This window comes from Chanos chanos, chromosome 10 (assembly GCF_902362185.1).
Source record: "Chanos chanos chromosome 10, fChaCha1.1, whole genome shotgun sequence".
NCBI classification, from domain to species: Eukaryota; Metazoa; Chordata; class Actinopteri; order Gonorynchiformes; family Chanidae; genus Chanos; species Chanos chanos.
The window spans coordinates 21,190,324-21,217,912 of NC_044504.1; the positions used below are offsets into that span (position 1 = coordinate 21,190,324).

The 27,589-nt window shown below is 41.4% G+C and overlaps 1 protein-coding gene across 2 annotated transcripts; it reads left to right on the forward strand.

Annotated features, from left to right (window-relative positions):
• The first annotated feature begins 283 nt into the window (after window positions 1-283).
• asap3 (ArfGAP with SH3 domain, ankyrin repeat and PH domain 3) lies at window positions 284-27,577 on the forward strand. Of its 2 annotated transcripts, XM_030785863.1 has the most exons (27): window positions 284-619; window positions 5,371-5,443; window positions 7,933-8,078; window positions 10,283-10,357; window positions 11,270-11,319; window positions 11,930-12,053; window positions 12,989-13,074; window positions 13,397-13,472; window positions 14,891-14,977; window positions 15,516-15,625; window positions 16,299-16,368; window positions 16,741-16,828; window positions 17,378-17,426; window positions 18,241-18,407; window positions 19,013-19,146; window positions 19,599-19,690; window positions 20,039-20,219; window positions 21,463-21,548; window positions 21,941-22,056; window positions 22,470-22,537; window positions 23,420-23,527; window positions 24,093-24,294; window positions 24,512-24,719; window positions 24,774-24,818; window positions 25,525-25,705; window positions 26,084-26,215; window positions 26,387-27,577. In XM_030785863.1, the coding sequence occupies exons 1-27, from the start codon at window positions 494-496 to the stop codon at window positions 26,459-26,461; spliced, it is 2,955 nt and encodes a 984-aa protein (XP_030641723.1). In that variant the 5' UTR covers window positions 284-493; the 3' UTR covers window positions 26,462-27,577. The 2 variants fall into 2 exon arrangements, with proteins under 2 accessions (XP_030641723.1, XP_030641721.1); XM_030785861.1 differs by having other exon boundaries at window positions 24,512-24,818.
• The last annotated feature ends 12 nt before the right edge of the window (window positions 27,578-27,589 follow it).

Consider the following 27,589-nt stretch of genomic DNA (forward strand, 5'->3'; position numbering starts at 1 on the left):
AATATACAAATTCTTCTGCATTATTTCACAGCTTTGCGTTACGGTCGTACAAGAAATTACAGTACTATTTTATATCGTTGTACGGTACACAATACACTGAATAGACTATAGCGCGAATGGGAGGACTGTGGACTCTTTCAGTGCGTGCCCTATTCAGTATGCCAGAAAATACAAATATTCCCACGTGATGATGGAATAATTCCCTCCCAACCGCGCGCACAATTGAGCCAATGCACACTGCTCCCTCAGCACTGTAGTGAAAGAAACTCGGTCAGCACTCAGAAGTGCTTGAGACTTTCTTCCACAAACACGTCCGTTTCTGAGGAGACCATGAATCAGGATTTACCTCTTTCACACTGGAATGATCTGTTCTCTCTGGTGGATTAAAGGGACTGAATTGTGGATAAGAGCCACGCGTGATATGTAATTTTATCATTTTAAAGCACACTTTTAAAACACAAGTTTCTGTTGGACACTTCGGAGTTGAGCAAACATGCCGGAGAAAATCAGTATATCAGACTTCGTTTCCTTGGCAAACGAGGATTTAGCGTCGCCGACAACGTCCTGTTTTCCGTCGAAAATGAGTGAATGTCGGAACACTGTGACTGCGCTCGAGGAGGTGAGGGCGCGAGCACGCAAACTGTTTACCTGCAACAGGTTGCATGCGACACAGACACGAGATTCTAAAGTTCATTCTTTAGAGTAGGAATGTCTATAGGTTTTTTCGTTTCTTATGGTAATGGAAGGTGATCTGAACTTCTTAGTATATCGATTTGACCGCAGCAGCACTTTACCAGAAATACATGAAATGCTTGTTTGTTGATATCGTGACCTTCATGATGAGTCATTTTCGATTTTGTTTTCAGGTTATTTTTTACCTCTTTGTTAGTTTCCAGAGAATCACTCATTAAGGGGGGAGTTACACTTGCTACCTCATCGAGGAAGTGTGTTAATCAGCGTACTCGGGGTTTTACCCATAAATTACATGGATATATGAAGAACTGATGGTGCCAAATCAGAGAAGTTAGAATATAAATTCAGTACAGCAAACGGGAAGTCTATATAAGACTATTATAATGACATCTCTAATGTCTACATAATGACATTTAGACACTAAAATGAATATTTGGATGTTTCAGACAGAATTACCATACAACGTTTCAACAAGAGTGATAACTGATAATGGGCCTCTAAACAATCACTGTGCCAGTGTTGTAAGTGTAATGTGCATATACAGATATGCTGTAATAGTGTTAAACACATCAAGGAATTAATGACTGACTCAACTCTAAGGACTGAACAAACATTTATATTATTTTGCCTTACACGATCACACAGCGAGTGAGTGCTTACATCTCTGGTAAAGTCTAGTTGTTCTTTATTCTGGAGTTCATAGACAGTAACAGGTCTGTGCTTCCATTCTTGCTGAATATGAATGAAAAACATTGCCTTTTTCCCAATTCACGCAAAGTTCAGCTGGTTGAGACTCTTATTTTGCTGCTGGCCTACTCTTCAGTTACGCTTACCCTGCCTTGCAAATATGGAATGTATTAGACCAGTAAATGGAATCCAGTGCTCTGCCCAAGCAATCCATTTACCCAATGTGTGTTTAAGTCTTTTCTTTCACTTGCTCCTGGGGAAGTCCTCAGACATGATACACAGCTAGATAGAACTGTGTTGAGGGAATCCTTCATCATCTTCCTTCATCATCTTCACGGCCTTGGATTCTATTATCAGTGTTTTCTTTTTACTTCTGCTGATTACATTTAGAACATGGGTTTGAGATAATTATCTTAGATCTGCAAGGGAAATGTTAGAGAGTTCATTGATCAGTTGGAAAAGTGTTGTCCACAAAGACAAGATGCCAGTTGGCATGGTGCTGCATTTTAGGGTTTGTAGAGAATGGGAATGCCCAAGCAATTTGCCCAAGTTAATACCCCTTTGGCACCCTTGGAATGTGCAGGAGTTGTACCACCAGCATAATAACTCTGTTTTTCCTTAACAATAAAAGGGTAAGAGCAAAGATACTCCCTCCTGCTGACTTCTAATAGCCTCTGTCGCTCGGTTTTAAACATACCCAAGCAATGCGAAAGTGAATAGCTTGCTTTTCCTGCTGTTTTGGGGAGGAAAAAAGGGTTTGGAGAGAATTGGAGTCTGGATGGAGATCTTCTGTTTCCAGGAATGTGCTTGGCATCACATCAGTAAAGTGGTTGACAAGATTTCCACTGTAAATGAGCTCTCAAATTTAGCTCTTCCAACGAATGGACTGTACCTATCATTTTATATATTTCATAATGCTGAACGATGAAAGACTAGGCCCTGTATGTAGAAGTTCTGTAGATGAATTACAATGTCTGATCTGCTTAGTTTGTCACATGGAACCAAATGTCACAACTCTGTTTTTCCAATGAAAAGGTAAAAAAAAAAAAAAAAATAGGACAAAAAATGGTTTGGCAGTAGAAACCAAGCTGCTGCTCTCCCAGAACTGTGGAACAGTACAAGTGATCTTGCTCTAAAGTACATTTGAGAAACATTCCTGTGGCATTCATAAAATGGAAAGTGTCATTTCATAACAGGACAGAAAGAGCTCATCCCTCTGAAGGTGTTCCTGCAGTGTATCTCACTCCAGAGACTTGAAGTCTGTCAGGACTTCCTGAGGAGGATTACCTCAGAGCCTCTCTCATTAGATCAGTTCCTGGTGACTGGGGGTCAAAGCGTGTGCTTATATTACCTGTGTTACATGGAACTGCTGAAAAAACAAACAAACTGTCTGTTGGTTAACTGCAGAGTGTATATGAGCCTGGTTGGCTAAGCAGAGCTTGTATGTGCTTGTCTGTGTATGTGTGTGTATGAAGGACAGTGCTTGGCTGGCATAATTCAGCTTCAAGGTTTTTCTGGGTTTGTGAGGGAGAGTATGTTTTTGTTTAACTTTGTACGGTCTCAACCAGAGTGGTTTCCTTGCTTTTGTAGAATGTGTTGAAGAACGAAAGAAGGAAGCAGATACTGAGAGAACTCTTAGACCACACACACGAAGGAGGAAAAGTTTGAATCAGCATTACGGCGTTTCACTGAAAACAAAACAAAACAGAAAACCCCCCCAAAGATTTAGCAAAAATTTAAGGCACAGTTTATTTTAAGTTTATTTGAGGATAAGCTATTTTAGTGACTCTTTTTAGGAATTAAATGACAGTTGTTCTACAGTTACATTACAGTTATATTACAGTTAAGAATGTATGTATGATTACTTGATGCATACATTCATGTATCTGTATGTTTGGCAGTTTACTTAAGTGCATGCAAGTTCTGGATATTATCTGTCAAACTAAGAGATGACCGTTGGAGGAAAGGTGAAACCCTTCTCTGGGGTGTGTGTGTGTGTGTGTGTGTGGGGGGGGGGGGGGGGGGGGGGGGGGTGTTGGGGGTGTTGTTGATAGGAGTTTGTTGAGTGTCCAGAGCTGTAAGCAGTCCTTATGTGACTAATGTCATTATTTATGGTCCTGACCCCTTCCCTGGACACATAACTGAGATGACTCCACCAGCAATCCTAGTCTACCCCTCCCTTCCATCTCCCTTGCCCCTCTGAATGCTGGCCAGCTATCGAGCCTCATGTCCTTAATGCAATCTGATAACTTCACATATGAATATATAGGCTGTGTGTTCACTAACAGTTGCTTGGTGAGGTTGGAGTGGTTCAACTAGGTCATGATAGTTTGGGGTAGGCCTGTTCCAATTATTACACAGGCCAGAGTGCCGTTTCCCTGTTTCCTTGATAGTTATTCATTAGTTGGTCTCCCGGAGTAACCTTTGATAAGGCTGTTTAAATGGAGGCAGACCAGGAAAACATTGGTACAAGGTTAGCCTGATGCTCTTTATACAAATTTATCCTCAGTCCATGTTGATATTGAAGATAAGACAGAGAAATAAACACTAATGGGAGAAGGAATTATTGTGTGCAGACCCTGTGGTGATTTGTAAATGGCTTTGAAGATCAATTGTTGAATACAGGAACAAATACGCTAGCATCATATTGGTCTACTTGTTTCATGGGAGTGTTAATAAGCTTTGATAGATATATGAACAGGAAAATGAAGTTCATTTTTTAGCCTGACTGTTTAAAACATGACTCTATGTGTTTGTGTGCGTACACTCCTCACATACTCAGATATCAGTCTGGCCTGGCCTGGCCTGGCCTTCAGGGCTTAGCGTCTAGACAGTGTGACCCTGCACTAAAATATTTCATAGTTACAAGATACTTTCATCCTATATATCCATATATTTATGTGGCAGTTTGCCTCACAAATTGGAAGAAACCTGTAAACCAGTGCAATTTTTTTTTAACCTTGTATGTTGAGCCACTGACGGAGATCTATGTACAGTAAAAATGCTATCAAAACATCATAGCTGCTCGAACTTGCTCAATTTCCCTTCACTGATACTAGTGAAGAGACAGTGATTCCAGTAAACTGAAATGAACTCCTTCCCTGTGGTGACTTTGATTACACCAATTTTTATAGTACTGTAAAACTTTATCTGTCACTTGGAGTATACCATTGGACTCGAAGAGTTAGAGGACATTTAACCAAGGACTTTGGAGCCAAGAATTGCAAACAAATTTTGTACTGGACCATTATTTCACTCTTGTCAATACACCTTTCAGGGCGTAGACTCTAATTGGTTTAGAAACTTGGCAGCTGAACATTAAAGCACTGGTATTATTCTTTTACCTCAGGACTCTAACTAGACAGTTTCCCAGGTGGGTGTAACTGGCTCCTTCTCTTTGCTAAATAATGACTTGCATGAGTCAGCTCAGGTGAGACTGCTCTTAAGATCTGTTTGACTCACTTGTGCTCATTACTTACGTGGAGGTCATGCCTCTTACCAAACCTGTCAACGTCACTGCTTTGCTTTGTGTTTGTGGAAACATTTGCCTTTGTTGACCTATGAAAAGAGACTGTTTCTGTCTTGCTCTGTGTGTGGTTGATAGCACAGAAAGTGAAAGAGAAAATGTGGAAGACAGAAACACTGTAACAGACACAGGGAATGGGGGACAGTGATCTTTCTCTCTACATTGTTATACACTGTGCACTCCATTAAAGAGTCTTCTCACCAACCTCAGTGAACACTGAATAAAACCGGTTCAGCCATTCTTTGTTGCACTACTGTGACAAAGAGAAGCTCCTCATTTGTGATATTCTGTCAGTTGTGATATTGTGATAGAAAACCACAAATCATCTATATTTATCACAATATCACAATTGAAAGAATATCACAAATCATCTATATTTATCATCAGTTACATCTTCACATTGGTGTAGGTCTCTTATCTCTCCTGTATATGTGTGTGTGTGTGTGTGTGTTTGTGTTTGCCAGTCTCTGGAGCTCGATCAGACGTCTCTACAGAGGCTGAAGAAGACGGTGAAGGTTATTCATTCCTCTGGACTCAGTAAGTTTTCCTTCATACACTCACACTCCGTTCTTCATCGTTCTTTCTCAATTTTTTTCCCCCCAAAGCTTTTCACCAGCCTTTGTGACCTAACCTTGTGTTCTTATCTTGCACACATACTTGACTCGGCAAGTCGGTAGATTGGTAATATGCTGTGGGGTGGAATTAGCTGTGCTAGTGACTAAAACATGCAAGACTGGTGATTCTCGAGAAGAAGATTCAGAAACGATGATGTGTAAGACAAAGTGAAAAAACATGATTTTGATGGAGCGTCTGGATTGCTGTTATGGCCTGTGTTCATTTTTAAGTGTTTTGCTTCAGTTCAGTTTAAGTTGACTTGTTTAGTGGTTTTACAGTAGACATTGCCACAAAGCAGGTTTACAGAATACCAGACCTAAGAGTATCCAGAGCAAATGAGAGGATAAAGAAAACCATGGATGCTTCTAATCTGTGCAGAACTAGAAGAATATCACATATGCAGTTACTCGCCCGTCTCCTCTCTCTCTCTCTCTCTCTCTCTCTCTCTCTCTCTCTCTCTCAGTTTGTATCAGTAATGTAGATTCAGCATTGCTTTCCTGTAAATCAGTTTTGGTGGTCATAGATCATGGACCCATGGAAGGGACACATTAAAACAAATCCTTTACTATAATGATTGCGCCATTCAACCTGATGGACATACATTCACATAACTGCTTAGTAAATCTGAGCAATAATGACGAACTTTTCTCAGAAGTGTGGCAGTTACGATCAGCCTGTGTCTGTTTCCCATTTCTATGTGCAGCTGCCATATTGTGAACTCAGTGAGTCAGAGAACTTACACTTGGCTGTTCAGGTTGTTTGTGTCAGTAGAATAGCAGCAATACCCCCCACTATACCATCCCCCCTCTCGCTCTCTCCCTCTCTTGCCCCCCCCCCCCTTTCTTCCCTGTTATACTCTCATGCCCCCCCCACCCCCCTTCTCCTCTGCTTTTTCCTTTCCCCATCTCTCTTAATCAAAATCAGATGGGCTTTCTGGTAAATGCAGCAGTAAGGGCCCCCTGTTTCCTGGCCTCATTAGAATTTGGTTAGCTTTTAGTGAGCCTCCTGAGTCGGCAGGGTGTGCTGTCATGTCTGATGAAAGTTTGACTCACTCCCTTCCCCCTTCCTCTTTTTCTCTGCCCCCACTCTGACTAAAGAGCTGTCTTCTTTAAGGGTGTGCCAGAGTTCAGGAGTTTGTATTTTTTTTGGCTGAGAGAAGGGGACAGGGGGCATACTGCCATCGTCTGCTTGTCCAATGAACTCGTTACTTCAGAGGGATGTTTTCTCAGCTAATGGACATGTGATGGCAAGTTTGTTTGTTGGTGACATGTGGTATTAGACAGGGTTCACTCATGCATCTACATCTATGCCAACAAAGAAGACATACTGCACTGGAGTACCTTGTACCTCATGTTCATAGCTTTTCTGAGGTTTAGTTTGTGGTCTGCTTCAAACTTGCTTCTCTCTCTCTCTCTCTCTCTCTCTCTCTCTTCCACATTTTTTATGTGCCCTGGGCTTACAGAAGCGTATACTCACTTCACCCTCTCTCTCTTTCTCTCCTCTCTACCCTTCCTCCTTATCCATCACAGTGTATTTCTGAATAATTTGGCCCAGGGGCTCAGGAGGACCGAAGTTATGCTCAGATTATTTTAAGAACATTCTGTTTAGTCTTCAGAAAAACTCTCTGGGCTGTCTCTAGGAAGCCACAGTTACTGGTCTTTATTTCTGTGACCCAAACATTTTAAGACCAGAGTTTGAATGAATGGACATCGAGAGGCAATAATTTGAAGGGAGTCATTCAAGAAATTCATAGAGGGGTTTTTCTTTTTACATTTTATTATTATTCTCCATTTCACCACAAACTAGACAAACAAACATCCTCAAAGTATCATTGCTGTGGTCTGACTCATTGAAAATAGAATCATTGTCCATGATTTGTCCCATATTTGCTTTTCTTTCTTTTTTTTTTTTAAACTGGTCCTATTTCTGTTGATCTGACTTTTGCTGCTCTGAATCTCGTATAAAAGGACCTGGAAAAGTTCAGACCATTGCTAAGGCCCTTGATGTCTCTTTGATCCTCGCGAAGGCTGAAAGACACTGGTTATGTTTGTTTGATATTTTTTGTTTGCGTAGAAATGACTGTGACTTCATAGGCCCCCAAAACCTTTTATCTTTAGATGGAAGAAAAAAAAATCAGGTTTATGTGCATCAAAATTGGCAGTACCAGACAGTCTAAACAAAATGCTTTGGCACACCAAGGATTTTGGAAGTTAACTCAACCGTCCATTTTGAGCATGTGATCAGTGCATCTCTATCATGAGTATGGTCATTTACCTGCTGAGATATTTTTGGATGACATTTACAGGATTAATCTTCCCTTCCGTTTATGATTTGCTGATTTGTTGTGACTGTGTATGACTGTATGTATTTTGAACATAAATAACTTCATAGTGTTTTCTCTGATATTGCAGATTATGTAGAGAATAAAGAGCAGTACATTGAGGTTCTGGAGAACTTGGGAAACAGCCACCTTTCTCAGGACAATAATGAGATCTCCACTGGCTTCCTCAACCTGGCTGTCTTCACCAGGGAAGTCACGGCGCTGTTCAAAAACCTGGTAAGTGTGACTTGGTCTATCGCAGGGAACAGAGAGAAACGCTGAGACATTGTCAGTTCTGTCTAGGGATGATTGAATGGACTTTGGGAGTGTTTCAGGATCTCAGGAGCAAATTTTGAATGATTCAGGTATGTTTATATCAACCTCCCAAATGAATGGGCCAAAGAAATAGGAAGCGTTGTCATTGGTTCAATGCATTTTGAATCATTTCTGGAGTGGGAAGATCCATTTATAATAACTGGCATTCAAGGGCATTCTCACTCTTATAGCGACACAGAACTATAACCAAGCTGGCACTAGAGGGGACACTGCTGAATGAAAGACATCTATGAGTGATGCGCTGCAACAAAAGACTTTGACCTATCATACACCACATGACTGATTTGGCATTACCTGTACTCTTTTGCACACACAAAAACTTTTAGTATATCAGACCTTTAGACTACAGACTCAAAGGAGGCTGTTTAATGTACATATATTATGACAATAGTACATACAGCATATGCAATGTCTGTAAGGGACCATGGGAGTAATTACCTTAAGCCCTGTGTGAACCTTTCATAAATATATCATCCAAATGTAATGTAAATGTGAATGATTTAAAAGCTTATGGTTTGTGAATCGGGGGTAAGCCAATGTGAAGTGCTGACTTAGTCAAGTCTTTCATCCAGGAGTGTCCTGAGTGGCCCACATTACCACCTGGGTGCGTCCTGATGTCTCCATTTATTTATGAATGAGAAACTGTGCTGTTCCAGCTGTAGAGTTCGGGTCTGCTGGGGAAGGGGAGCGGTTAGCTGTGTGTGTGTGTGTGTGTTTGTGAGAGAAACAGCTGCAGGGCTCGGAGGCTCCTGAGGTAGAGTGCTCCGGAACCGTCCCAGTGATAGTCTCCATGGCGATGGTAATTTGCTCCAGACTTGAATGCAGGAGTGGACAGGACTGTCAACACTGCCTGAATGCTTTGCTGTCAATCAAATATCCACCAGGGACAACAAAGGCTCAGTGAAAGAAAACAAAGCTAAAACTAGGCCAAAAGCTGTGGATTATGTGCAGACAGAGGGAAGTGCAGCTTTGTGAGCACAATATAATTTTTAAAACAGGACATATTAAATAAAGAAGTTGTTGCTCTGTAGACTTCATAAAGATTGGCAGAGTTGTCGATTAAGAAAGAATGCCACAGTACTGATTTGTTTGTTGAATTTATCCTTGGGGTTTTTTTGGGGTTTTTTTTTTTGTCTTCATGTGGATCTATGAAATCTCAGCCCACTCCTGAGTGATCCAAGATTTAGCTAACGGTTTACTAATTCTAAAAAAGGGAAATCTGGAGATAAAAAAAACAACATGTCTCAAATCTATGATGTCACTCTGGTACTATGAGCTCTTGGTCAGAGACAGAAGGATGTGTCTTTGATAAGAAAGGACTTCAGCGTGGCTCTGTGTGTGTGTGTGTGTGTGTGTGTGTGTGTATGTGTGTGTGTGTGTTTGTGTGTGCGCGCTTCTGGGCCCATAGCTAGGGTGACCCACTTCCTTGTCTTCCTCTCTGCCCAGCGAGGCCCCAAGCTCCTCTGCCGTAAAATGTCAGTGATAAGCCTGGAGACAGGAAACAGCAACACAATCTCTCTTCTTGATCATATTGTTTCTGTCTCACTGCTAGAAATGTGTGAACTTGACCATTTTCTTCCCTTTCTTCATGCTTTTTCCGCTCACATTTTCATAGAAATGATGAAAATCAATAAAAAGATTTGTCCTCTAGGTGTTGAATTTAATCTTTTAATGGATATTAATGGATTTAAATGCTCTTAAGTTGACTTTTTAAATAACACATTCTTTCAAAATGGAGCTTTATACTCATTCCTATCCTCTCTCTCTGGAAAGCCTCTTGGCAGCAGAACCAGTCTGAATAGAATTTTGCTCTGTGCGACTCTACAAATTTTACAAACTGGATACTAATACGGAAAAAAAAGTCTAGCTGGCAAAAATAGGACAAGCATTTATTCTTTAATAAGGAAAAACAATTTAGCCTTTATGTTTTCCTAGACAGGACTCTGACTGACCACGATCTTAGTTTCTACCACTTCTCTGCCGTACCTGTCTGTCTGTCTCTCTGCTGCTTTACCTGCTGCGTGTCTCTCTCTTCCTCTCTCTCTCTGCTGCCTCTGCCGTTTAATTGTCTAATTCTGTGTCTGTAACTGTGTTTGTATGTCCAGATCCAGAACCTAAACAACATCATGTCTTTCCCCTTGGACAATGTGCTCAAAAGTGAGCTGAGAGACAGTAGGATGGTAAGAAAAACTATTCAAGATAAAGATAAATGATTCAAAACCTGTGATGTGACCATGAATTTAGTTCATGAGAAATAACTTAAACCTGTTTCACTGACTGTTTTATTGCCTTTGAATGAGCTGTTTGCTTTGATGACACTGCAGAAGACACAGCTTTATCTAGGCCTTTGAAGTTGAATGCATCTAAGATTTTAGCAGCTGTAGAGATCATTTTTAGCAACACAAATGCTACCATTACCAAGGATCTGAAAACATGAGCACAAAATGTTTTGGGATAATCAGGATCATACCGCGTTGAAACGGCTGTGGTTTGCGATCATTACAGATTTTGAATGATACATTATGTGTGACTCACAGTTTATTATGAGAAACTCTGGGCTGAAGGGTTTAGGAGAACACATAACTAGTGTATTCATATGCCACTCTTAGTTGTCATGCCAAATATGCTTTAGTTGTTGTGACAAAACCTCTCAGTTTTAGGAAACTGTTGACAGTCTGCTGTCGTCTGATATTGAATTGTGACCGACGCCCATACGTTATTATCTTCCCACAGTGCTGTGGAGGTGGTTTTATTACTGCGGAAAGTCCCTGTTGTTTTAGTGTCAGTCGTAGGTCATCTCTGACTCAGATGTGCAGTCAAGACATTTCTCTTTTCTTTGTTTGTATATAATATATTGCACAATACGTGCTTATATACAAAGGACTTGATTAGGATTAGATTTCAAGAGAAAATTCAGGCAGGAACCAGGTCTAGGGTTAACATTATGGGTAGGTTTGTTTTACCTGCCTTCAGAATTGTTATACCATACAGCACCAATATGTATGGCTAATGTTTGGTCAACACTAGGATCAGAAAATTGATCAGAAAATCTGCTTTCCTCAATGCCTCAACTGTTGTTCCTGCAATCTCAGGACCTGAAGAAACAGATGGAGAAAAGCTGGAAGGAGTATGATGTCAAAATGTGAGTCTCTTCAACTGAGATGTAATATTTCTTTTGATCTGTTTTATGACCCAGCATAAAACTGACATGTTTTTCAGGAAACCTTATTCGAAGAAAAAGAAATGACTAAAAACAAATCAAAAGACTGTCAGCTCAGTCAGGCACTTTGTTGATAAGTGTGAAGGTTGAAGTCTTCACCACTTTTGGTAGATTATGGGTAGATTATGTGGCATTGTGCCATCAGGTTGGAGTTTCACTTTTACTTGAAACTCACTAATCCTTTCATTTTCTTTCACTTGTCGCTTGGCACTACTGAGGAAAGTGTTTACATATTATGACGTAGATCTGTAAATATGAGCCTCTGAACCAGTCTTGGCTACAAAATCAATCAATTTAAAACCAACAAATGATTTATCTGATATCTAATATGACTGGCAAAGTTATTTATTGAATGTACAGAGTATGACTGCATCTCAGGACTGATAATATATGAAATTCTCTTTTGGTCTTACATAAAAACAGTACAGCAGGTTTCATAATAAATGTTTACAGGGCATAGGTAACAATTACAGCATGCTTTGCATTTCTCTTTTTGTCTCACTTTCACTTTGCCTGTCTCTCTATCTCTTAGAGGCAAACTAGAGAAAGAGAGGAGAGAGAAGCAGAAGCAGTTTGGCCTGATCAGGTCAGAGGGATATGATGTGACGGAGGATATGGAGAGAGAGAGGAGGACTTTCCAGCTGCAGATGTGTGAGGTAGGGAGGGAGGGTGGGAGGAAATGAGAGGAGTGCATGATGGGGTCACCTTGGGCTAAGCAACAATTATACAGACTCTTAAACACCGAGCAGCGTGTGCGTGTGTGCGTGTGTGCGTGCGTGCGTGTGTGCATGTGTGTGTATTTGTGTATGTGTGTCAGTCAGATCATGTTGTTCTCAGTGTCTCAGTGCTTGCCCATCCAAGCTCCAAAGTTTGTGTGAAGCCTTAATCAGATGAGGGGAATTTTTGCTTTAGCTGCACTTGTGAACCCAGCTGTGGTAAATGATGGAAAAAGAGGGGGATTTCTCTCTCTCGTCCCTCTCTCTCTCTCTCTCTCGTCCCTCTCTCTCTCTCAGCCTTTTCACCGGCCACAGCGGTCCAGATGTCTGCACATTTCATTTTTATTAGAGAGAAGGGTCTTGTCACTTCTTCCATAAACGCTCAGGCAGAAAGAGGAGCAGTTAAGTCAGAGGAATTTTTTGTCCTGCTAGAAGCCTCTATCAGAAAGGATCATGCACAGTACATCTTCATAATGTCCCAGTCTGTTAATGACACTTTTTAACTGTCCTGAGGTTGAGAGGGACAAAAATCTTACAGAATTGGAGTAAAATGAAAAATCACTTAAAATTTATGTATCCAGACGCTTTTCATTGTCCTGCCATCTCCATTTGTGAAGTCAGAAAACAGAGATGTACTTTATTTTTCAGTTCTTGACTGCCAATAGAACTGAAAAATTGCCACTACTTTGCCCCGTGAGACCATGAATCAGCTTCATGGTTGAATTGGCATTAATGTTGCTCCAGAGTTATGTTCCATCAGTGACCCATTGGAGAGAAGCAAGCGTACCGAAACGGCTTAGTGTCACCTGAGGATTTAACCTTTGACTTTTAGGGATGGAAAGCCAAATATGTGACCTCACCTCTGTGCTTTTCAGTATTTGCTGAAGATTCAGGAGCTGAAGGTGCGGCAGGGTCCTGACCTTCTCCAGGGACTCATCAAATACTTCCAAGCCCAGCTCAAGTAAGTCTCAGAGTGAGGCTAACTAACCTTTGACCCTTGATCTTTTGGATTCATGCAAATTGTTCTAAATGTCTGTTTATGTCCATTCTCACAGAGATCTTTGTATACTATCCCATGAGATGGATGATATCATTTTGATTTTCACTTTAGACTGCTGTCAAGACAATAGCTTTTGTCTTTGTCCTTGAATGGCTCTTTATGGGCCTTCACTCTCGGCATTGTGTGATATTACTGTTGGAATGGTTGAAGTCTCAGTGAGGGCCAGGAAATGGTTAGCGTAAATGCAGTGAGACTCATGGGCGGCTTTCTTGTCTCTGCTCAGTTTTTTCCAGGATGGGCTCAAAGCTGCTGAGAATCTCAGTCCGTTCGTGGAGAAGCTAGCTGCGTCTGTGCACACGGTAATGCTTATTCTAGAGTGTGTTTGTGTGATTGGTTGTGTGTTTGTGTGCAGTATTTTCACCTGCATATATGGGACTCAAGCTGATCTGTATGAAGTAGGTTTTCATCTGAGCCCTATGCGTCTGTAGTCAAGACATGTGTGGCTTTACATATTTGAGCAAACAAAAAAGTATTTGCAAACACATTTAGTCAGAAGAGTGTATGATTTAGATCCAACACTCAAATGTTTTGAGCCCATATTTGACCAAGATCCTGAACATACATCCCCTTTTGTCCATGTTCATCATTGTGTCACCAGAGTTCTTCCATAAATCAAAAACAGACAGTGATTTCATATTTTCAAGGTTTGTTTGGTTGAGTCAGATATCTCGTCTTTGATTTTTGTCTGGTAAGGTTGGACATTATCTCACTCTCCTTTCTAAATTTGGAACCAGCCAGACTTGGCAGATATACAATGAAGGGGGGTGACAATCTCAGTTTTGTCTTTGTCTTTTTACCTTCACATATTGTTTATATTAATTTCATCACTGATTTGGGATGTCAGTTATTTTTAAGAGGGAAACTCCCTGTTATATTTAACCAAGAATTTAACTGTATTACACAATCTATGGATTAATTTAAATGTGTCTGTTGAAGAGGGCTGCATGTACTTTGCAGTAGATATCTTGTGTTGCACTTTGTGGTCTCCTGATCAAAGAAGCAAACCTCACACTGGTACCCAACTCATCTCAAGGCTATCCACTCTCCCTAGCTGTTTTGAGTAACATTTCTGGTTAGTCATCTGAGCAGTTTTGGAATATTAATAATCTGAATAGCCCAGCAAAGACACAATCTGACGAGACTAAAGGATGATTGCAACACCAGACATGACAGGAACAATCATTTGTCTTTGAATTTGACGTAATTTCGTTGCATTATCAAGGCCCAACCTCTCTGTTGAGTTTCAAAGTGATTCCCATATGCCTCCTTACACACTCTTTTTCCTCACATCATAGTTGGACATAGACAAGTACCAGGCAGAAACAACCGTTAGTTGCAACAGTGCCCATCTAAATTGGAATTATTTCCGCCCAGGAACTCCCTGTAATTTTTGAAGTGCAAGTGTTGTAAAGTGGCACACTGTAAATTAAGCATGTTACCCAGTCATGCACCAAAGAGGATTAAAGCATGTCATGATTGGCTGCAATCTCAGATCGGGTTTATTGTCCACATCATCTAAAGGTCTATGTAAAGTGCGTTTTGTGAATGGAAACTGATACTAGCTTTATTTAAGCATGTTCCGTTAATCTTAATAGCTGTTGTGCTTAAGAGCACCAATCAGAAAAAAGCACAAGGATGAATCTTATATTTCACTATCAGTGTTTTAGAGTACACCATATTTAGTTAAACAAACCCCTCTCTCTATAACGGCATACAGGTTCGCCAAGACCAGGACGAAGAAGTACGTCAGCTCTCGCAGTTACGGGATTCTCTCAGGGCTCAACTGCAAGTGGAGGGTAAAGAGGTAAAGAGCTAAGCCTATGTCACTCTGCACTAATGTCAAACAATCTCAATTCCACCCTGAGTGTCCTGATGAAAACAGCTCATTATATGTTGTCACTGTCCAAGACTTGGACAGAAACATTAAAGTTCCTGTGATTTCCCCTGCTTCACAGCTAACATGGAGTAACCAGTTACCATATTAACTATGACAGTTGTCCTGTCTTAAACATGCAGAATATATCATTAGTATTCTAACAAGAAATATTTGACTTATGCACGAGCAGTTCCCTAATATAATGGTTTTAAACATAGACACTCACACGCGCGCGCACACACACACACACAAATGTATTTTCAAAACAAATTCCTATTACTTTATCTAGAATCTTCCTACCTCCCTCTGGTCCCGGATGTACCTTCAATCTCAGTAACTGACTTCAAACACAAACTTCCACACTGGCTGGTCTTGCTGATGGGAACTATGAGATACTGGGTTATGTTTATGTAGGATTGTAGCTATAACATGTGTGGTCATAGCCAGGTTTTCTGTCTTTCTATAGGATTACCTGAACAGGAAGAACTCTGGCCATGGTTACAGCATCCATCAGCCACAGGGGAATAAGAAATACGGCACAGAGAAATCAGGCTTTCTACTGAAGAAGAGTGACGGGTGAGAGCGTGTGTTTGATGGTTTTTGTGTTAGCGCGTCATTGGCATAAATCCAACGTTGAGGTCTCAAGCTGTGCTATGAAATACATCTCTCTGTATTTAAAAATAAATTCACATGACACTTGAACGGAAAGCTTTATCCCAGAAGAACCTTGTGGGCTGTAAGTTGGAGTGAATTGGACTGAGTGCAGAGGCACATGTGTGTCTACAGCTGGAGCAAGTTGAACACATTTGGGGGATGGGAGGTGTGTGTGTGTGTGTGTGTGTGTGTGTGAGTGTGAGTGTGAGTGTGTGTGTGTGTGTCTATTTGTGTGAGATGAGGCAGACGTGACACTTGTTAGATACAGCTGTCGTCCATTAGCTGTGAGTAGGGACTAGATGGCAGAACACACAACACACAATAAATTACACGCTCTACAGAAACTTACCATGAAGGCAAAAGAGTGAAAGAGTGAAGGTTTTTTTTTTTTATCATTAATTTCTCCATCTGAACTTGGTGCATGTGGTTGACTGTGCCACTGTGTTAACTGGCAGTTAATATAAGTGTCAAGCAGTACTTGGATAAGTGCTTGACTTAAGTGTGCAGTTTAGTCTCTGCTAGTGCTAGTGTAAGCCTGATGTTTGATACCAATAAAATGGTTACCAAGCTTTCTATCTCTCTTTCTGTCTCTCAGCATCCGTAAAGTGTGGCAGAAGAGGAAATGTGGAGTTAAATATGGCTGTCTGACCATCTCTCACAGCACGGTGAGCATTCAGTATCAAACATAAAGCTGCACAGATCATCTCCATTCCCTCCTCTACTTTTCCAGTATGTTGCCTGTAGTGTTCAAACTGAATATTTCCTCATAGCATGTTAGACCCTTACTAATCGCCCACTTACAGCATTCTTTAAATCTTTTGGACCTGACGCCCTTATGAATACACAGCACACACCCTGATGTAAAGTCAGATTTTGTGCTGCTTTCATTGATAAAATCTCTGTTCTGTTAGCCCAGATTGGTCTTATCCACTGGAATTGCACTTGACTTCCCACCTTATCCTTATTTTTTCATGTGTTGACAAGTCTTGAATGTTCTAATAAATTCTTCTTGGTTTTGTTGTACGTTTTTTGTATAGATTAACAGACCACCCGCGAAGCTAAACCTCTTGACCTGTCAGGTGCGTCCCAACCCAGAGGACAAGAGGACTTTTGACCTGGTGACCCGTAAGTTCACCTTTTTCCTCCTGAACTGTCACTTCTGACCTGTTGTTCTGAGCTGTAGCGCAAAGCGTCCTTATAAATCTATGCTAATCAAACACATAAACAGCCTCTTTTGTGAGGCTAGTTTGATATGGTTTACATGTTTGAATGTGAGCACTTCTCTGCATGTGTGTGTTGGAGAGAAAGAAAAAGATGGACTGCTTGTGTGTGAGTGTGAGTGTGAATGTGAGTGTGTGTGTGAATGTGAGTGTGTGTGTGAATGTGAGTGTGTGTGTGAGTGTGTGTGTGTGTGTGTGTGTGTGTGTGTGTGTGTGTGTGTGTGTGTACGTACGTGCAGTAACACATGCGTTTTTAATGGAAAGCAGGTGCAGAGAGGGGCTTGTCTTGACCTGTTTGTCTGTGCAGTTCCTGTTGATCAGGTTTTTTCCTCATGGTCTCACACTACCTTCCCTCTCTCTTTCTCTTTCGCTCTTTCTCTCTGTCTTTTTGCCTCTCTCTCTCTCTCTCTCTCTCTCTCTCTCCCCTTTCTCCTCTTCTCTCTTGCTCCTGCAGATAACCGCACCTACCACTTCCAAGCTGAGGATGAGCAGGAATGTATGATGTAAGAGCTTGACTCCCTCCTGATTTCTGTACAAGCCTGATTTCTGTTCCAAACCTTGTCAAGGTGCATGTTAAGACATGCACATGTGAGAAGATAAACATACTTAAGTCTTCGGTTTAGAGCAGTGAAAAGGTAAAAGTGTGAGTGAAAAAGAGGGAAGAAGCAAGAAAACAGTCATAGGTTATGAGAAAGAGGAAACAGAGTGAATTACGAAGAGAAGGAACATAGACAGACCAAATGAGCAAAGAAATTGGGTCTCTGCAGTGGATTGTGGGTGGACAGTTGGAGTAATGTGGGTCTTTTTAACTGAAACAATCTTTCCTCTACACATATTACACACTGAGCGTTTACAGGAGTCATGTGAGGAAAACTCCTAAAATCAGACAAGAGGTGGATAAAGAATTACAGATCACAAGGTGGAAGTGGGTGGAGTGTGTTAGTTTATTGTATAGCTATAATTGATCTGGTAGTCCTCATGTTACAGGTTAACAAACTGGATTCAAATCTCTTCAGCCTGCTTTCACTTCAGTCATCATAAAGAATAGGTTTCACCTTAGATAGCAGCAGTAGCAGGAGAAGAGACTGGTGCTGGTCTTACTTTTGTTGCCTAATGATTTAGCTTAGACTGAATGTAATACCAGGTAAAGAGTGAAAGCACTACAAGTGCATCAAATGTAAATTAGCTTCATTTCCTTAAATGTCTTAAGTGACTGACTGGCTTACTCTCACCGGTATTACTGTATTATCATTCACATAATTCCCACGTACAGTCCATTCAGATATATAATGTGTGTGAATATGCCTTTGTGTGTAGCTGGGTGTCAGTGCTACAGAATAGTAAGGAAGAGGCTCTGAACACAGCATTGGGTGCAGATCAGCTGCAGTTTCAGGACAGCGGCCTGCAGGAGTTGGCCAGAGCCGTCATCAGCGGCCTGCGGAACCTGCCCGGCAATGAGGTCTGCTGTGACTGTGGAGCCCCTGGTGAGGAAGAAGAGAAGGGGGATGGATGGGGGGGGGGGGGGGGGGTTGTGGAATGTGCTGTATATCTGTTGTTCATAGACTCAGACAGACTGTTTGTTAGTTTTGGTGAAAATTGTTGTATATTTTCTATATTATCTGAGAATGTGGTCACTGTAGTGATTTCTGCACATAGGCAAATATTCTGCAACTGACATTTTAGAGTTATGATGAATCGGTAATAGACATAATGGAAATATGTAAATACCTCATTTCAGTTATCTACGTGCATTGTAGTCATAGTTTTGCACTACTGATATCAAAGTGGATGAATATGAGAGACAGCATAGACATCTCTCTTTCTGCAATGCTGAACCGCACTTTATTTAAACTGATAATTATTATCAGGGTTCGTTAATGTTGCTCGACAGAAGTGGAGTTCAACTCTTATGGTTTTAACTTAGATCCAAACAAGAAATGTTAAAGTGTATTTCTCATTTCTCATTAAAGTGTATTTCTCATTTCTCATTTTAAACTCATTGGGTTGAGTTTAAAACGATGCTTTGTTGTGGATGAAGCTGTGTAGACTCTCTCTTTTAATGCTCTCTCCTTCTCTCCCTCTTCTCCAGAACCCACCTGGCTATCCACCAACCTGGGCATTCTCACATGTATAGAATGTTCTGGTATCCACCGTGAGCTGGGTGTTCACTACTCCCGCATTCAGTCTCTCACTTTGGACATGCTGAGCACGTCAGAATTGCTGGTAAACACACTCACACACTGACACACACAAACGTCTGTTTCAGTATGTGTCATTATACATAAGAAAAGCTAAACAATATGCAACACAAGTGTAACCAGAGGACACAAATGTCATCTCTCAGGAGTGAACTGGTTCTTCAAGGAACAGTGTTCAAATGCTTGAAGACTCTCCGTATCTAGCGGGGGAATTTATTTTAATAGTCCGTGTTGTAAGGGTATACAGGTCACTGACTTTAGTATTCATTGGTACTTTCAGCTGTTTTCTTTTCTAAGTATGCTGAGAACAATATCAGACATAAACCCATAGTCACCCATGATTTCACTTATGATTCAATGAGGAATGAGAAATGACATTTCTCTGGTGTCATGCTCTGAGTTTCTACAGTATTGCAACATTGTTGCTGAAAGTAAAAGAGGCTGGACAACATTGAGAAACTGCTTTGTCTCTCACAGCTTGCTGTTAGCATTGGAAACACACGCTTCAATGACATCATGGAAGCCAACATTCCTAATGATGCTGTGAAGCCCCTCCCACAAAGTGACATGTAAGTTACCTAGGAGAGCCCACTCCTGTCATTGGACAGGTCTATCTGACATTGCAGCTACAGGAACTTCTTTTTTTTTTTTTTACCTTTTTTTTTTTTAAATCCTACTTAATTATGATCATCGTAAATGTGCTCAGAACATCATAGCTTAGATATGTTTTCTCAGTCAGACATTACACAGTATGGATACATTTTTGCCTAAAAAATGTCTTACAGTTATACATTGTAACTGCCTACTCCACACCTGTACCAGTCTGTGCTCAAAATGGCATCTCCGAATCTCCACCCTTTCTTTTAATAATTCCTCTGAATTCTAAGTACAAATTTCCCCTTCTGTCTCTGACTCAGGACTGCCAGGAAGGAGTACATTGTGGCAAAATATGCAGAACGACGTTACATTTTGCCTAAGGAAAGTTCAGAGCAATACCGTCTGTATGACGCGGTGAAGACGCGAGATCTGCTTGGATTGCTCCAGCTCTACGCTGAGAAAGAGGATCTGTCAAAACCAGTCGCCACACCTGAGGGACAGGTACCAGAGTTCATGCATTCTCAGACAGCTGAATGACAAGTACCAGACTTCACACACAACACAAACACAAGATAAACATGGACCTGAGGGAGAGGTGGCAGTATTCACACACACTTATAACACTACAAAGTTCTGTCCTGCTTTTCTCTCCTCATATCCTGTCATACAGATCTGAATAATTAGGCTATTATAATGTAAAGAGACCTTGACTTTGAAAATAGTGGTATATCATTATGAAATGTGTTGATGTTATTGCTGATGCTGTCACTGTTTTCATCCAGTCATTTTTCAGTGTTCACAGAAGAACGGCAGTGAGAGAATGTGTTATTATGTCTACGAAGCCCATACTGAGTTAGAAGAGAATGAGTGTTGCAATGTTTTCACGTTCATTACAAACATTGCTCAGCACTTAAAAGAATTTAAGTGGTTTTAGATTTAAACACTACCAGATATTTGGCTCTTTACATGTGGAAACACAACACCGAAAACAGGGCAGTAACTGAAAATAAATGTATAATTTTGTTATCACTTGAATCGGTGTGTCTGAAGTATAAATGCAGAGTTATAGGGCTTGTCGTCTATTGCAGTGTTGCCCTCTAATCGTACATTACACTTATATTTCTCTCTCTCTCTCTCGCTCTCTCTCTCTCTCTCTCTCTCTCTCTCTCTCCCTCTCTCTCTCTCTCTCTCTCTCTCTCTCTCTCTCCCTCTCTCTCTTGCTCTCTCTCTCTCCCTCTCCCTCTCTCTCTCTCTGTTTCTCCCCCTCCTTCTCTCTAATCATACATTACACTTGTATTTTCTCTCTCTCTCTCTCTCTCTCTCTCTCTCTCTCTCTCTCTCTCTCTCTCTTTCCTCTCTTTAACTATGTTTTCTTGTTTCCTCTCATTCCACCCCTCTCTCTAATCAGATCTCGTATTCATTCCCTCCCACTCAGGAAGTGTGTTGTCATAATCCTATCCACTCTTTAGCTGTGCGTGACTGCGTGTTGGCTTAGATCTGTTTATTATTTTGACTTGTGGTTAGGGCCCTATGACTGTAGAGAGTAGTACTCAGTTGATATTCTTCCAAATGTATTATCTCAAACAAACACACACAAATTGAGTCACAAGCAGAATATCCTATGTTTATTATCTACACTGATATGTATTTACTCCCATTTGAAATAGTTATGTATATATTTTAAAGTATATGTTTATATTTTTATTTCTCTCTCTCTCTCTCTCTCTCTCTCTCTCTCTCGCAGGATCTTAAGGAAACTGCTCTTCATCTTGCTGTTCGGCTAGCAGACAAAAGTTCTCTAGCTCTGGTTGATTTTCTCACACAAAATGGGTGAGTTGGGCATGACTCACTGTGACTTAGTGTTACTGTACTGTCTTAACACAAGCAAGATAAACTGACCTACCACTGCTGTCACACCAGCTCAGTCAAAGGCATCAGCCCAACAGGCCAAACTGGTGTAATGTAATTTATTTATTGAGAAATACTGGGCTGTAATAGCATGAACTGGCAGCCTGTCTGGGTGGAAGAGTGGTTGTGTGTTCTTGGGTGTTTATGGAAAAACTTGTGTGGAGAAACATTTGGTTTACCTGATTTATTTCCTGGTATAATACTAGCACTTTGCTGTGATTTGGAACTTTGTATCTATTTGTTATTGTGTCCATGTAAAGTAACTCTGTGTGTACGTGCGTGTGTGTGTTTGTGTGTGTGTGTGTTTATTTCAGTGGATGTCTGGAGAAGAAGACAGTGGAAGGAAACACAGCTCTTCATTACTGTGCTTTGCATAACAAAGCAGAATGCCTTAAATTACTGCTCAAAGGAAAAGCCATGCTCCATTCAGGTGAATACAGCAAACGTCCAGGAGTTGGCTGGTTTCATGAAGCAGTTTTTTTGGTATCAATTAGTTGTGAGCATTACTTATCAATGAACTGTTATCCTAATGGCTTCTCACAGCATATGAATACAGTAGAAGTTCATCACTTAAAACTTATTCGAGGCCCCAGTGTAAACTTGTCACTGTCATCCTTTGTTAAATTATGACTTCCAGTAGTTTTACCCTTTTCAGCACACACACTCATAAGCTGTACTAACTCACCTGTGATGATACTTTGTACATGTTTTATGAGTTTGATATTTCACAATTTAGAAAAAGTCCTGTCAGCCAGGGTATTGTTTTCTGTTTGATGGATACAGTTTTTTTTCATCTGTCCTGTCACCTACAATCTGAGCAGTCTCATTTGTGTCTCATCTCAGTGAACTCGGCAGGCGAAACAGCACTGGACATTGCAAAGAAGTTGCAGCATTTACAGTGTGTGGAGCTGGTAAGTGTGACCTCATTCAACCTTCTCTCTGACACCACCGACTGTTCACACCTGTTCACACACACGGCTCAACTTAACCGTCTTTTATTGCCACTGTGTGTGTTTATGTGTGGCGTGGGCATGTGTTTAGTTTTTTTTTTTTCTGTGACTGTGTATCTGTTTGGACGCAGTGTGTGTTTGTGGTGTTTACACATGTTCTACCCAACCTTGATTTGCCTGATCTTTATTTTGTGTCACGTTGGACTTTGCTTTATTGGGAAAACTCCAGGCTCAGTTGCTTAGGTCAATGTTATTGTTTACCCATGACAACGCCAACCAGTTGACTGTCCATAAAGAGCACTAGTAAAAGGCCCAGGGAGATGGTGCACTTTATGAGAGAGAGGGTTGCAGGTAGAACACATGCTGCAAGATGCCCCCGGGCCCCAGTCTTCACAAAGCGAAAGGATTCTACATCTGGTTTCAAGTAAAAGCAAAACTATTTCAAATGAAAGCCATATTGACCGGGTACTTTCCAAAGGACTATGGACAAAGCTGCCCTGTGACCCGTAATTTATCATGTTGTCAATGGACTGGCCGTTAGTGTTAGTAGCTCTAGCAAACACCTATGAGAAACGCAGATATGAGATGAACCCAGTGTGCCGCTTGTCCAGCTGTGTCAGTGATCAGTGCTTGTCTGAGTAAAAGAGGAAGCTGTATTAGACAAGAGTTTGTTAGAGTACACTGTGATATGTCATATGTCTCTTTTTACATATGAATATTGTTATTCCAATATTAATTTATGAAAGAGTATCTGCATGTTTGTAGTCGTGTTTCTAAATGTTTCTCTCTCCCTCTCTTTCTCTCCTTCTCTCTGTCTGTATGCATATGTGTGTGTTGTTACAGCTGGAGCTCGCCCACAACGGGAAATTTAATTCTCAGATCCATGTGGAGTTTATGTGGGAGACGCCTCAGGAGCTGATGTATGACAGTGAGGATGACCTGGATGAGAGGGTTTGTACCTGTGATGACCAACAACCTTACATTAACAACAGTCTTACATCAATAGCAGTCTTATGTTAACAGCAGTCTTACAGTAACAACAGGCTCACATTAACAACAGTCGTACTTTACAACAGTATTAGATGACCAATAACATAACATTACCAACATCTAACCTTCTCTTATCTCTACTGTTACGGTAAGAGGCCGTATGACTGGTGCAGCATCTTATCGTACTAAAAACCAGTTTTACTTATGTACCCTGGCTTTATCTGCAAACTCACTACTCGTGGTAGTATGTCTATATTCAGCATTTTAGAGGAAGTCGCACACATATGCACACACACACACACACACACACACACACACACACACACACACACACACACACACTAGAACCTGTTATTTTCAATGGGACAGATTTGATTAGCCCAGAAACTGAAGTACAGATCAGTAGATGTGCTCATTGTCAATATCCAATAATAATTTCACAAGAGTAATTTCATTACTGTTGTTCTCAGCGTCTGTCCATATACCCATATCAGTGATGTAAATCTTTATTGTGTCTGTTGTCCAGATAAGCCCTTTATCCAGGGGCCGGCGCTCACCACTGCCCTCTAATGGTAGCTCTCCATCACCTCGATGGAGCTTTGCCACCAGCAGTGTGACCAACAAAACATATGAGAATGTAGACTTCCTGTACCGCAACCCACCTGCCAACAGCGCCCCTTCTGGTGATACCTTGCCTCCCCCGCTGCCTGCCAAATCCATCCAGAGAGGTGAGAGACAGCTAAAATCCTTAATGGGGGCTCTTGGTGTTACGTTGTTAAAGCAATTTATTATTAAGTAGCATGGCATCGATACTATAGTTTAGGCCACTTTTGCCCAAAGATCAGTCAAATATTTACCACTTTGGAAGCACAAAGCGGTCACGCTAGATATGAACGTCAACCTAACCTCTTGCTGTCTCTCTTGTTCCATGACCTCTGTCTTTAGGACGTTCAGATCCTCAAATCTCCGTCTCCTCTCAGGAGGGAAACTCCTTCACCCGTCACAGCTCCAGCTCCTCCTCTTCCAGCATAAGCTCAGGGTCCCAGCGCCATGGCCCTCCCTCCCCCTCGTCAGAGACCCAGGGGTTCCGTCCTCCACGCTCCCCACGCGGTGGCATTCTTCGGGGCCAGAGACAAACAATGTCATGGGAAGGGCAGCCTCCCTCCGGCCTGGGTGGAGCTGGTGCTGGTTCTGGAGCTACAGAGAGCAAATCTCTAAGCACATCACCACAAAGCCACCTGGGACCAGTCAGGTAGAACTTACCGTGTGTCTTCACTGCTTCAACCTTGCACATTTGTTAGGTCCACATTTTATTTCTTTACTCTTTGTCACATACTTTTAGTGTTGTAAATTGTTCTTGAATCAATATGTCCATTCAGAAAGTTCTGGTGAGAACACAGAACTGATGATTTGTACTGTCCATTCTGTCCTTCTCATAGGAAAATTAGAGTCATCTAGCTCAGTGGTTCTCAGTCCTGCTCCTGGGGGATCCCTGCTCTGCACATTTTCCATCTTTCCCTGCTCTACCTACCTGACTAAGCTCGTCAGTGGCACTTTTGATTGGCTGAGCAGACCTTATTTAATCAAGAGCATGTTAGTCACACTAATCAGTCATGTAGGTAGAGAAGGGAAAGTGGAAAATGTGCAGAGCCGGGGTCCCCCAGTAGTGGGATTGAGAACCACTGATCTAGCTCATGTAGCTTGCAAGGCCTGTGACTAACTAGTGCCAGCATGCTCTTATACTGCCCTCTGTTGATCATATAATGTTCTTCCACTAACTATCTCTATACAATGAAGTTTAGTTTTTTAACTATTTCAATTGTTTCTGACAACAAAACAATTAAAATCCTGATGTTCCATGTTGAGTTCAAAATCATTTTGTTGTTCAGATGTATCTTTTGTATATTCAGGCGGTTGCTTTTATCCTGAGTGATTTATGTGGGTGTGCATCTTTGTAGTTCAGAGAAGACCACTTCCTATCGGCGGACGAGCAGTGGAGGACAGGGAAAGTGTACTGTTGCCTCCCCCTGCTGTGTGGGGAGTCAGGAGGAGTTATACTGCAGTCTGGCAGGCAGCACTCCTCCCACCGCTCCTGTGTCCATCAGCTTGCCCCCTCCTCGCTCACGTCGGAACGCCATGGTACAGAGCCGTTAAAAACTAATGGCACTGCGTGACATCAGAGATGAGACCCTATGTTCAACTCTGAACACTGTTTATGAAAAAAAATGTTTTTTTGATATATTTCACCGTCATACCACGTTATAATACAATTGATTTGTTTATATCATAGTTGTGTTAATATGGCGGAACTAGAGATTGTAGGCTGAAATTGTAAAGAAATCAGAAATGCTAGCTCAGGTTTTTATTCATTGGGTTAGATGCTATCCCGATCAACCCAGTAAAATGGAACATCTGTATCTAGGCAGCATGTGTGGTCATTTTCAGTACAATTTCTTTGATGTTTTATTGTGAAACAGCCTGGTGTGATGTATATATTTGTGTGCGTGTGTGTACCAGTCATCTCAGACAAAGCCAAAACAGAGGAAGGTCAGGGCTTTGGTGGACTGCAGAGTGGCCAGTCCCGACCAGCTGGCTTTTTTTAAGGATGAGATCATCATCGTGACGGCTAGCGATGACCCCCACTGGTGGGTAAGTACAATCTGCTATTTACACCTCTCCACTGCCCTGGGTAAGGTGCAGCTCTCTCAGCATCAGCAACTCTGTGGTAAATGGAAAATTTCATCCTAGACAATTTCAAGATTGTAGAACCCACTTTGTTCACAAAGCCACTGAATTACTTGATCAAAACCTTTTTTATAGGTGGGTCATATTGAGGGCCAAACATCCAGAAGTGGATCATTTCCAGTCAACTATGTGCAAAAAATAGGAGAATGACGTCATGACCAACTTCCCACAGAAGACCAAGTGAACAGGATCTTCAAAAAAATGTCACTGGGTGCTTTGGGAACCATACCTGGAATGCACTTTTGAATGCACGCTATTCCCATTTGAAAGGCTGAAAAATGGAAAAATGCCCGTTTGGATTCTTGTAATTGAAGTCACATGGTATGGTGCTCTCATCTGTAGAACTCAACTATAAATTGGAACTTCAGACATTCAAAGATAAATATGTGACTTTTTTAATTCTGAAGAGTGAAAAGGCTGAAAACATTTTTGGGCCCCGTTCTCTGTGAAAGAGCGGACTGAACTGCTAAAATGAAAGGACGTCCAATCACAGAGTTTTATCCTTCAGAATGGATGTCAGATGCTACATTTCATCACTTCTTTTTCCAAATGAACTGAAAGCCTTGGTCTGGAGCAGTTACTGTAACTGCCAGTAAACTGCGTTTAGACAGGCTACCTGGTATCCTGTAGGCATCAAGCTGGGCATCCATATAAACATTTACGGCCACCTGAATCTATGTCTGACAGCTACGCTGGAAATCAGCAAGAAAAAAACCCCACAGTTTTCTGTTGCTGCCCGTCCGTCTCCAGTGCTGTCCAGGAGTCAGTCTGTAAGGTGATCGCAGGCAGACGGTTTTTGGCCAGACTCCAGGTCTGCCAGAAGCTTGGCTGAGGTTCTCTGTACCCCCTCCTCCTCCTACTTCTCCTTGTATTTGCAGCAAGGCAAAGAGCTCCCAAGGCTGGTTATTGTGTTTCTCATTCAGCTCTGCAGTCTAATAACGTCATTACTGGAGTATTTCAACTCGTGACTGTAGGGCAGTTGATAGATTTGTCTGGCCCTCAGACAAATGTGGATCAACATTTCTCAAGTTCTAAACACAGGGCTACACATTTTCATGGAGAATCACCAGAGGGCTTGACAAGTGGAACCCTCATGCCAAAATGAAAGAAAATGTAAATGTTCTTGTTTGTTTGCCACTGTTTTCACTAACAGCTAAACCAGATTATTTTACAAGGAGTCATAATGAGTGGGAAACAAATGTCTCTTCCCTTTTGGGAAAATGATTTATTTGCTTGTCTAGTTTCATGTTCCGCTCATGCAATGTTTCTTGAGTTCTT

Excerpts from the sequence above, each read along its gene's own strand:
- asap3 (XM_030785861.1), top strand. The coding sequence starts at position 494 with ATGCCGGAGAAAATCAGTATATCAGACTTCGTTTCCTTGGCAAACGAG. Across the intron at positions 10,358-11,269 it reads AGCTGAGAGACAGTAGGATG|GACCTGAAGAAACAGATGGA; the intron begins GTAAGAAAAACT and ends CTGCAATCTCAG. Across the intron at positions 18,408-19,012 it reads CTGTGACTGTGGAGCCCCTG|AACCCACCTGGCTATCCACC; the intron begins GTGAGGAAGAAG and ends CCTCTTCTCCAG.